The following is a 12,924-nucleotide window of genomic DNA, read 5'->3' on the forward strand; positions in this document are numbered from 1 at the left end:
GAAAACTGCACACTATGAGAAAAAAAATCACGATTCAAGCCAGCAGGAAAAATATTAACACTCAGAAGGAAAATACTAACCTGCTAATATTTTTTCTCTATTGTTTATATTTTATATAACATTTTTATTTACTTTTATAATAGTATTTTTTAATATAAAGAAGACTAAAAGTGAAAAATGAGTCCTGATTAAGGCAGGGCCAAAAATTACTCTAAATAAATAATGACCCCATTTGTATGTTCGCTTCCGATATTTCAGATTCTGTTTTTTCCCTAATTGTATTTCAGTTTATGCGGCATGTTCGTTTTGCTTGTTAAGCCTGTCCTCCGTCTTCCCCTTGCCCACTCCCCTCTTCCCACCCTGGATCTGTGGGACGTATTGTGATGTCTGCCCACTAATTTTGCTGTGACTGGAGCTGGTGTCTGGTTGGTGATTCATGTTTGTTCCTAAGTTGTACATCTGTGTTGGTTGCTTTGAAACAGTGCCCCAGGGAATATGAAAGGCCATTTGTCTCCCTGAAACTGCTTCTTTGCCCCAGAGAATTCTTCCTTGGCTTTTTCTGAATTCCCGCAAGCTCTTCTATGAGTTTAGGCAGGGTAAAGAAGAAAGAAAAAAGAAAAAGAAGAAAACAAAGGAAAGCATGGAGGGAGTTTTAGTGTCCGGGCCTAGTCCCTGCTTACCTGGCAGGACTAAACCTCCTGGTACTCCTGCTAACACTGGGGGCAGATGCTTTGTGACATCTACATAAAGGGTAATACTTGTGGACTTACTTTCTGCCCACTAGGAATGCCTGCAGCAGGAAAGAGGGCAGAGTGAGCCTTGGTGGAAACCCTCAATGGAAAATGTTCTGAGAGCTTGGTAGGCATACCCACTTGGCACCTCTTCTAAGATTTTAGCACAGATATACACAGCAGTGGCATTCATAATATGTAATGACTGGTACCACATGGGCACAGACCACCATGCTGAAGCTTGAGGCCCCCTGCTGTTCCAGTCATCAGCAGATCCTGGACGGTCTGGGGCAGTGACTGGCTGCCAACTGTTACAAAAGCATTTCAGGGACTCTCCTGGCTGTCCAGTGGTTAAGACTTTTCCTTCCAGTGCAGGGGGTGCAGGTTCAATCCCTGGTTGGAAAGCTGAGATCCCACATGCCTCGGGGTTAAAAAACCAAAACATAGGGCTTCCCTGGTGGCGCAGTGGTTGAGAGTCCGCCTGCCGATGCAGGGGACACGGGTTCGTGCCCCGGTCCGGGAGGATCCCACATGCCGCGGAGCGGCTGGGCCTGTGAGCCATGGCCGCTGGGCCTGCGCGTCCGGAGCCTGTGCTCCGCGATGGGAGAGGCCACGGCAGTGAGAAGCCCACGTACCGCAAAAAAATAAATAAATAAAACAGAAGCAATAGTGTAACAAATTCAATAAAGACTTTAAAAATGGTCCACATCAAAAAAAAAAAAAAGTATTTCAATGTTTTAATAGCCATAAAGGCTGTACAGATAGATACCAAATGAATTACAACATGATTACTCATGAAATTTCAAAGCTTATTTATGCCCACTCTTTTTTTTTTTTTTTTTTTTGCGGTTCGCGGGCCTCTCACTGTTGTGGCTTCTCCCGTTGCGGAGACGCGCAGACTCAGCGGGCATGGCTCACGGGCCCAGCCGCTCTGCGGCATGTGGGATCTTCCCGGACCGGGGCACGAACCCCTGTCCCCCACATCGGCAGGCGGACTCTCAACCACTGCGCCACCAGGGAAGCCCTATGCCCACTCTTAAGCTTTATGTAGTCCCATCTTTACCTTTTAAGAGCCTTCCCTCTTTGTCCTTAAAAAGAGTTCAGAGCCAGCATCAAGTCCTAGTTCTACAAGCTCTGGGTGGCACAAAGGAGTCCTTATCCACAAAGGAGCTCTTTTATTTTGCTCAGCAACTAGTACAGATCTCACCCAAGGAAACTGTGCAAGTCAGCTTACGTTATATTTTCACTTGCTGCAGTGTATTTGCCTTACAACATAGCTCTACCTCCAGGCAGGCTGGCAAACAGGCTGAAATGTGTGAGTGATTGCCCACCTGCCTGCTTGCCTGCAGTCTCTGAAAGACAGTCCCATCCCAGACCGTGAGCCTGCTGTGAAAATCCATCTGCAGTACCGTGAAAGCCCAAATACATACATTGGGTTGTTATGGCTCTTCCTTGTTCTCTTAACTGGAGGTTCTCACTTGCTGCTTCTTATCAGACACCTGGAGTTTGTGGGTTGGCTAAAAGCAGCTTCTCGGAATGGTCTCCAGGGAAGGATTATGACCCTGAATTCTTTCATTTCTTCTTTCCCTGTTTCAGTGAAACCTACAGCCTCTGGGTAATTTACTGCCTCCCCTGTCTTCATCCAAGGTAACAGCCAAGGTTGCTCATAATCCGATTGACTCTCTACATACCAAACACACGTTTCGCTTCAATATAGAGACTGAGGGGAAACTGCACTCAGTGATCCAGTGAGCCGTTCTGGAGTTCTGTGATTACTGAAGTCTGAGGTTGTCGAAGCCTGAATTGGAAGACTTGGGTCTTGCAATTCTTACTGTACAGTTACTAGCCTGTGATTTTGAGCTGGTGTTTAAAATCTCTCTAAGCCTCATTCTCCTCAAATGTAGACTGAGATCACAGGGTCGTGATAAGGGTTGTAAATGGAATGATAGATCAGAAAGCAATTTATAAACTAAAAAAATATACGCAAAATCCACCCCAAGAGAGAAGGCTATAAGAACTAGTGAACGAAAAGAACCACAAATGTAGAAATAAATTATGGCAGCTGGATGAGTATAAAGGAAGCCCACTGCTGTGGTCCAGCTTGGAAAAGAGAGCATCCTTAGCCCCGTACCTTCTCCAACACCTTTCTGCAGAGCTTTAGTCAGAGAGCAGTGAGTGGTCTAGAGAAATACTAGGCAAGAGGGTTACTGTCAATCTGAGGCTAAGGGAGGTTGTGCATGCAGGAAAAATGCATAGGGGATGGTGGAGAGCATGGGAAGGACACAGTGCCTAAAGTAACACCAGGACCAGGAGAGAGAAAACAACAGCCAAAATGTCTACTGCTCCCACCTGTGTGTTCATTGATCAGAGCTTGTTCAAATAATTCTGGACTTGAGGGTACCTTTCCAGAGTGAGGTAGACTGACCAGAAATCTCAATGGCACTCCTCTGCCAGAGTCAGTAGCTGTATCCTCCTCCAGAGAGAAAGCGCTGCAACCCTGGAGGGCTATTCGGCATTACTAGATTAATTAAGTCATTGTGTGTGCTTAAACTTGGATATGAATATTAAGTGTCAGACTGGGCCTCCGGTTTAATCAGCTAGTGCATGTTTTCAGTATAGCACTTTGTTCCTGAAACATTCAGAAATGTGCACATTGTATCGTTAATGAGACTGTGATATTTATTTATGGCAGGAAGAAGCCTCCCAGCTAAGAAGACTCATTCAAGTGATAGTTGAGTGTCTGGCACTTAGAGCTGTGTTAGATGCTATATCTGGAGTCGCTTATTATCAACAGTTTATTTTATGAATTTGTCAATGTTGCTCATGCCGCTGAAAGGCCATGGGACTTTGCTCCCAGGGTCAAATCCTGGCTCCAGTCTCTGCGGATGACTGAACTTCTGTGGGACTGTTCCGTTTGTATAAAATGAGAATGACTGCAACTCAGAGCTATTTGGAGCCTTAAAACTTTCCATGAAGTGTGAAGTGCTATGTAACGTGCCTGGCACGCATGGGTTCTCCATGTATGTGTGTCAGATGCCCTTCTCTATGTTTCTCATGTGACCACTTTTCTTCTTTCTCTTTAAGCTTTGATGTGGAAAATGGCCCTTCCCCAGGTCGGAGCCCGCTGGATCCCCAGGCCAGCTCTTCCTCTGGGCTGGTACTTCATGCCACCTTTCCCGGGCACAGCCAGCGCAGAGAGTCCTTTCTCTACAGATCAGACAGTGACTATGACTTGTCACCAAAGGCGATGTCGAGAAACTCTTCACTTCCAAGCGAGCAGTAAGTATGAGCTGTCTGGCTCCCAGTTTCACACTTACCTCAACTTTAACCCCATCACATCAGAGCAGCAGCACTGTTCCCCTTTAACCCACAGGGAAGAGGGAGGAGAAAAATGAACAGAGCAGAGGTGACAACAATGACCACCTTAAGGATATTAATGCTCTCTTGCATGAGAAATATGTAGCCGGGGTTCCCAAGAGTGTTTAAAACCTCAGGCAACAGTGTTTGATTTACTTCGGTTATTGACACTTAAAAAATATTATTATTATTTGTCTTCATTTCCTGAACTGCTGAATTGTTTATGGCATGAGAACCTTAACACTGTTTGCAAACCACACTCAAACTTTCCAAGGCATGCGCAATTTGCATGAGGCTACAGCAGAGAAGGAAAATGGTGGTTGGTGACACACATCCTGTCTGAATGGCCTTTGCTGGGCGACATTTAATAAGCTGTCATCTAGTCACGTGTCTGTGTCCCTTCTCTGGAACCTTAACACAATGCCCACTTGTTGCCTGGCTCATGGGTGAGACAGAACATACTCCACCACCCTATTAAGCATGGCTGATGTTTCTGTTTTGCTGCTATTAATTGGAGATCTCTAATTTTTATTTAAAGAACAACGAACGGATTGTGTTACTTGTTTATTAAGTTTCTGAAACCAAATAAAATTGGATGCTGGAATTCATGCCTTAAAAGGTCTCTAGGCACATGTACAATTGTATTTAACATCATATGTTATAAAAATATCAGTAGCTCTCTAAAGTCTCCAGGCTGGAAAATTCCACTGGGCTCTCTTCTGCTGTTGGAAAGGCAGCTAAAAAGAGTCACCCTCTTGTGAAAGGGGCAGGGGGCATTTTAAAGCTACCAATAAAAAGTATTCCCCAGGGGGCTTCCCTTCCCTGGTGGCGCAGTGGTTGAGAGTCCGCCTGCCGATGCAGGGGACACGGGTTCGTGCCCCGGTCCGGGAAGATCCCACATGCCGCGGAGCGGCTGGGCCCGTGAGCCATGGCCGCTGAGCCTGCGCGTCCGGAGCCTGTGTTCCGCAACGGGAGAGGCCACAACAGTGAGAGGCCCGCGTAACCGCAAAAAAAAAAAAAAAAAAAAAGTATTCCCCAGGGCATTTCCGCCAGCTAATTTTAACAGAGGCACCCATGCCCTAAAATATTTCAATCATTGGGTGGACCAAAATTCATTTATTCACTCATTTGACAAAAATTTACTGAAGTTCTCCTATGTGCCATGCAGTGTGCCAGGCTTTGGGCATAAAAGGTGAGCAGAACAGTGGGAAAAAATCACAGATGCTTTAAAAACAGACGTTATTCTCTAAAAGTTTGCATGCTCTCAGGGAGGTTACAGTTAAATAAGAAAGATAAGAGGAACACTGCTACTGTGTGGAAGGAAACATTTAGTGAGTGCTTACTATAGGGCCCTGTTCATTTACGTACGTTATCTCTTTTAATCTTTACAAAAGTCTCGTCAGGTAGGCACCATTATTATCTCCACTCTATAGATGATGAACCGAAGACTGAGAAATGAGAAACCTTCCCCTCCCCCATGATTCTATGCCATGCTATATACCTTGATGTAGCTAAGAAAGACCATAGGCAAAACTTTGGGACTTTATTTACCTATGTTCTTCAAACTGCAAAGTAGAACCTCTCCTATCAGGTAGAAAACATGAGTGGAGTAGAGGTAACCTCTTTGCTGTAGATCATGTAGAACCAAGGAAGTTTCTGACCAAGGTTTGGACGGGGCCTTTGACAGTGAACATCCCTGGAATTCTCTCTTCCACCAAAACTAACAGCCTTCTAGACTCCCCTGAGGGAGAGCATAGGAGATGTGTTGAGCTGAAGTAATTAGAGCTTCATTCACATAGTGCTTCACTGGTGAAAGACTAGCTTTGGAAGACAGCTAATGCCTCCTCCCACCCCCCAGACTCCTGACAAACAGCCTGATGCATCTCAGCGTCACGCAGAGGCTTCCCAGCAGGTTCTAACCAAATTTCAGGTTAAACTCCAGTGATTCCTTACTTAGGACAAAAAGGTTATAGAAATTTTGAACATGAAGAGACTTTCAAGACCACAGTCCAACTCAGTCTATAGCTGTAGAAACAGACATCTAGTTCTGAACGACTCTGCGTTCAGGTCCCTAATACTAATGGTTACCCTCTTTTCAATTTTACCAACCAGGAAAAATTCTCCCCTAACTTTAGAACCTACATAGAGTTGCCAACTTTAGATTTAGGCAAGTAAGGATTATATATGTAAGTTAACTAGTATCATTCTCCCTTAAAAAAAAAAAGAGCGAGTACCTTCAAGATGGTGGAGGAGTAGGAAGTGGAGATCACCTTCCTCCCCACAAATACATCAAAAATACATCTACATGTGGAACAACTCCTACAGAACACCTACTGAAGGCTGGCAGAAGACCTCACACTTCCCAAAAGGGTCTGGGTTCTCTGGGACATTGGACCAGAGACCTGGACATTGGACCACCAGAGACCTCCAGGCCCCACATAACATCAATTGGCGAAAGCTCTCGTAGGGTCCGCCGTCTCAATGCTAAGATGCATCACAACTCATAAAACAGCAAGCTCCAGTGCTGGACACCCCATACCAAACAACTAGCAAGACAGGAACACAACCCCACCCATTATCAGAGAGGCTACCTAAAATCATAAAAGGGGCACAAACACACCAAAACACGCCACCAGACGTGGTCCTGCACAGCAGAAAGATAAGATCAAGCCTCATCCTCTGATCACAGGCACTAGTCTCCTCCACCAGGAAGCCTACACAACCCACTGAAACAACCTTAACCACTGGGGGCAGACACCAAAAACAAGGGGAACTACGAACTTGCAGCCTGTGAAAAGGAGACCCCAGACACAGTAAGTTAAGCAAAATGAGAAGACACAGAAATACACAGCAGATGAAGGAGCAAGGTAAAAACCCACCAGACCAAACAAATGAAGAGGAAATAGGCAGTCTACCTGAAAAAGAATTCAGAGTAATGAGAGTAAAGATGATCCAAAATCTTGAAAATAGATTGGAGGAAATACAAGAAACGTTTAACAAGGACCTAGAAGAACTAAAGAGCAAACAAACAATGATGAGCAACACAATAAATGAAATTAAAAATTCTCTAGAAGGAATCAATATCAGAAAAACTGAGGCAGAAAAACGGATAAGTGACCTGGAAGATAAAATAGTGGAAATAACTACCGCAGAGCAGAATAAAGAAAAAAGAATGAAAAGAATGAGGACAGTCTCAGAGACCTCTGGGACAACTTTAAATGTGCCAACATTCGAATTATAGGAGTCCCATAAGAAGAAGAGAAAAAGAAAGGGACTGAGAAAATATTGGAAGAGATTATTGTTGAAAACTTCCCTAATATGGGAAAGGAAATAGTCAATCAAGTGCAGGAAGCACAGAGAGTCCCATACAGGATAAATCCAAGGAGAAACATGCCAAGACACATAGTAATCAAACTATCAAAAATTAAATACAAGGAAAAGAATATTAAAAGCAGCAAGGGAAAAATGACAAATAACATACAAGGGAACTCCCATAAGGTTAACAGCTGATCTTTCAGCAGAAACTCTGCAAGCCAGAAGGAAGTGGCAGGACATATATAAATTGATGAAAGGGAAAAACCTACAACCAAGATTACTCTACCCAGCAAGGATCTCATTCAGATTCAACAGAGAAATTAAAACCTTTACAGACAAGCAAAAGCTAAGAGAATTCAGCACCACAAAAAGAGCTTTACAACAAATGCTAAAGGAACTTCTCTAGGCAGGAAACAAAAGAGAAGGAAAAGACCTACAATAACAAACCTAAAATAATTAAGAAAATGGTAATAGAAACATACATATTGATAATTACCTTAAATGTAAATGGATTAAATGCTCCAACCAAAAGACATAGACTGGCTGAATGGATACAGAAACAAGATCCATAAATATGCTGTCTACAAGACTCCCACTTCAGACCTAGGGACACATACAGAGTGAAAGTGAGGGGATGGAAAAAGATATTCCATGCAAATGGGAATCAAAAGAAAGCTGAAGTAGTAACTCTCATATCAGACAAAATAGACTTTAAAATAAAGAATGTTATAAGAGACAAAGAAGGACACTACATAATGATCAAAGGATCAATCCAAGAAGAAAATGTAACAATTGTAAATATTTTTTCACCCAACATAGGAGCACCCCATTACATTAGGCAAATGCTAACAGCCATAAAACGGGAAATCGACAGTAACACAATAATAGTAAGGGACTTTAACACCCCACTTTCACCAATGGACAGATCATCCAAAATGAAAATAAATAAGGAAACACAAGCTTTAAATGAGACATTAAACAAGATGGACTTAATTGATATTTATAGGACATTCCATCCAAAAACAACAGAATACACTTTCTTCTCAACTGTGCATGAAATATTCTCCAGGATAGACCATATCTTGGGTCACAAATCAAGCCTTGATAAATTTAAGAAAATTGAAATTGTATCAAGTATCTTTTCTGACAACAATGCTATAAGACTAGATATCAATTACAGGGAAAAAAACTGTAAAAAATACAAACACATGGAGGCTAAACAATATGCTACTAAATAACCAAGAGATCACTGAAGAAATCAAAGAGGAAATCAAAAAATCCCTAGAAACAAATGACAATGAAAACATGATGGCCCAAAACCTATGGGATGCAGCAAAAGCAGTTCTAAGAGAGAAGTTTATGGCAATACAATCCTACCTTAAGAAACAAGAAACAACTCAAATAAACAACCTAACCTTACACCTAAAGCAATTAGAAAGGAGATTTGTTCAAGATGGCAGAGTAGAAGCACATGCTCTCACTCCCTCTTGCAGGAACACCACAATCACAACTAAATGCTGAACAATCATCAACAGAAAGACACTGGAACTCACCAGAAAAGATACCCCACATCCAAATACAAAGGAGAAGCCACATGAGATGGTAAGAGGGGTGCAATCGCAATAAAATCAAATTCTGTAACTGCTGGGTGAGTGACTCACAAACTGGAGAACACATACGACAGAAGTCCACCCACTAGAGTGAAGGTTCTGAGCCCCATGTCAGGCTTCCCAATCTGGGGGTCCAGCAACGGGAGGAGGAATTCCTAGAGAATCAGACTTTGAAGGCTAGCGGGATTTGATTGCAGGACTTTGACAGGACTAGGGGAAACAGAGACTCCACTCTTGGAGGGCACACACAAAGTAGTGTGCACACCAGGACCCAGGGGAAGAAGCAGTGACCCCATAGGAGACTGAACCAGACCTACATGCTAGTGTTGGAGAGTCTCCTGCAGAGGCAGGGGGTGGCTGTGTCTCACCGTGAGGACAAGGACACTGGCAACAGAAGTTCTGGGAAGTACTACTTGGTGTAAGCCCTCCCAGAGTCTGCCTTGAGCCCCACCAAAGAGCCTGGATAGGCTCCAGTGTTGGGTCACATCAGGCCAAACAACCAACAGGGAGGGAACCCAACCCCACCCATCAGCAGACAGGCGGATTAAAGTTTTACTGAGCTCTGCCCACCAAAGCAACAGCCAGCTCTACCCACCACCAGTCCCTCCCATCAGGAAACTTGCACAAGCCTCTTAGATAGCCTCATCCACGGGAGGGCAGACAGAAGAAGCAAGAAGAACTACAATGCTGCAGCCTGTGGAACAAAAACCACATTCACAGAAAGATAGACAAGATGAAAAGGCAGAGGGCTATGTACCAGATGAGGAAACAAGATAAAACCCCAGAAAAACAACTAATGAAGTGAAGACAGGGAACCTTCCAGAAAAAGAATTCAGAATAAAGATGGTGAAGATGATCCAGGACCTCGGAAAATGAATGGAGGCAAAGATCAAGAAGATGCAAGAAATGTTTAACAAACATCTAGAAGAATTAAATAACGAACAAACAGAGATAAACACTACAATAATTGAAATGAAAAATACACTAGAAGGAATCAAGAGCAGAATAACTGAGGCAGAAGAACGGATACGTGACCTGCAAGACAGAATGGTGGAATTCATGGCTGCAGAACAGAATAAAGAAAACAGAATGAAAAGAAATGAAGACAGCCTAAGAGGCCTCTGGGACAACATTAAATGCAACAACATTCACATTATAGGGGTCCATAATGAGAAGAGAGTGAGAAAGGACCTGAGGAAATATTTGAGAGATTATAGTCGAAAATTTCCCTAACATGGGAAAGGAAATAGCCACCCATGTACGGGAAGTGCAGAAAATCCCATAAGAATAAACCCAGGAAGAAACATGCCGAGACACATAGTAATCAAGTTGGCAAAAATTAAAGACGAAGAAAAATTATTGAAAGCAGCAAGGGAAAAATGACAAATAATATACAAGGGAACTCCCATAAGGTTAACAGCTGATTTCTAAGCAGAAACTCTACAAGCCAGAAGGGAGTGGCATGACATATTTAAAGTAATGAAAGGGAAGAACCTACAACCAAGATTACTCTACCCGGCAAGGATCTCATTCAGATTCGCTAGAGAAATCAAAAGATTGACAAACAAGCAAAAGCTAAGAGAATTCAGCACCACCAAACCAGCTCTACAACAAATGCTAAAGGAACTTCTCTAAGTGGGAAACACAAGAGAAGAAAAGGACCTACAAAACCAAACCCAAAACAATTACAAAAATGGTCATAGGAACATACATATAAATAATTACCTTAAACATGAATGGATTAAATGCTCCAACCAAAAGACACCAGCTTGCTGAATGGATACAAAAACAAGACTCATATATATGCTGTCTACAAGAGAACCACTTTAGACCGAGCAACACATACAGACTGAAAGTGAGGGGATGGAAAAAGATATTCAATGCAAATGGAAATCAAAGGAAAGCTGGAGTAACAATACTCATCTTAGATAAAATAGACTTTAAAATAAAGAATGTTACAAGAGACAATGAAGGAGACTACATAATGATCAAGGGATCAACCCAAGAAGAAGATATAACAATTATAAATATATATGCACCCAACATAGGAGCACCTCAATACATAAGGCAACTGCTAACAGCTGTAAAGGAGGAAACCGACAGTAACACAATAATAGTGGGGGACTTTAACACCTCAGTTACACAATGGACGGATCATGCAAACAGAAAATTAATAAGGAAACAGAAGCTTTAAATGACACAGTAGACCAGATAGATTTAATTGATATTTATAGGACATTCCATCCAAAAACAGCAGATTACACTTTCTCTCAAGTGCGCACGGAACACTCTCCAGGATAGATCATATCTTGGGTGACAAATCAAGCCTCAGTAAATTTAAGAAAATTGAAATCATATCAAGCATCTTTTCTGACCACAATGCTATGAGATTAGAAATGAATTACAGAGGAAAAAACATAAGAAACACAAGCATATGGAGGTTAAACAATACATTACTAAATAACCAAGAGATCACTGAAAAAATCAAAGGGGAAATCAAAATATACCTAGAGACAAATGATAATGAAAACACGATGATCCAAAACCTGTGGGATGCAGCAAACGCAGTTATAAGAGGGAAGTTTATAGCTATGCAGGCCTACCTCAAGAAACAAGAAAAATTTCAAATAAACAATCTGTCCTTACACCTAAAGGATCTGGAGAAAGAAGAACAAACAAAACCCAAAGTTAGTAGAAGGAAAGAAATCATAAAGATCAGAGAATAAATAAATGAAGCAGAAACAAGGGGAAAATAGCAAAGATTCTACAAAACCAAAAGCTGGTTCTTTGAGAAGAGAAACAAAATTGATACACCATTACCCAGACTCATCAAGAAAAAGAGGGAGAGGACTCAAATCAATAAAATTAGTCATGAAAAAGGAGATGTTACAACAGACACTGCAGAAATACAAAGCATCCGAAGAGATTACTACGAGCAACACTATGCCAATAAAATGGACAACCTGGAAGCAATGGACAAATTCTTGGAGAGGTATAACCTTCCAAGAGTGAAGCAGGAAGAAATAGAAAATATGAACAGACCTATCACAAGTAAGTAAATTGAAACTGTGATTAAAAATCTTCCAATAAACAAAGTCCAGGACCAGATGGCTTTACAGGTGAATTCTATCAAAAATTTAGAGAAGAGCTAACACCCATCCTTCTCAAACTCTTCCAAAAAATTGCAGAGGAAGGAACACTCCCAAACTCATTCTATAAGGCCACCATCACACTCATACCAAAAACAGACAAAGATACTACAAAAAAAGAAAATTACACACCAATATCACCGATGAATATAGATGCAAAAATCCTCAGCATAAGACTAGCAAACAGAATCCCACAACACATTAAAAGGATCATACACCATGATCAAGTGGGTTTATCCCAGGCATGCAGGGATTCTTCAATATACACAAATCAATCAATCTGATACACTATATTAACAAATTGAAGAATAACAACCATATGATCATCTCAATAGATGCAGAAAAAGCTTTTGACAAAATTCAACACCCATTTATCATAAAAGCTCTCGAGAAAGTGGGCATAGAGAGAACCTACCTCAACATAATAAAGGCCATATATGACAAACCCACAGCAAACATCATTCTCCATGGTGAAAAACTGAAAACATTTCCTCTAAGATCAGGAACAAGGCAAGGATGTCCACTCTCGTCACTATTATTCAACATACTTTTGGAAGTCCTAGCCACGGCAATCACAGAAGAAGAAGAAATAAAAGGAATACAAATTGGAAAAGAAAATGTAAAACTGTCACTGTTTGGAGCTGACGTGATACTATACATAGAGAATCCTAAAGATGCCACCAGAAAACTACTAGAGCTAATCAATGAATTTGGTATACTAGCAGGATACAAAATTAATGAACAGAAATCTCTTGCATTCCT

At 41.8% G+C, this 12,924-nt stretch overlaps 1 protein-coding gene across 2 annotated transcripts in view; it reads left to right on the forward strand.

Annotated features, from left to right (window-relative positions):
* The window catches only part of PDE4B (phosphodiesterase 4B), a 481,867-nt gene that overhangs the window by 337,174 nt on the left and 131,769 nt on the right, over positions 1 to 12,924 (forward strand). For both annotated transcript variants that reach the window (XM_060023415.1, XM_060023425.1), the window contains one exon: positions 3,816 to 4,010. In XM_060023415.1, the coding sequence (XP_059879398.1) occupies positions 3,816 to 4,010 (195 nt within the window). The remainder of the gene's footprint in view (positions 1 to 3,815; positions 4,011 to 12,924) is intronic.

The sequence above is a fragment of the Delphinus delphis genome, chromosome 1 (genome assembly GCF_949987515.2).
Source record: "Delphinus delphis chromosome 1, mDelDel1.2, whole genome shotgun sequence".
Lineage (NCBI taxonomy): Eukaryota > Metazoa > Chordata > Mammalia > Artiodactyla > Delphinidae > Delphinus > Delphinus delphis.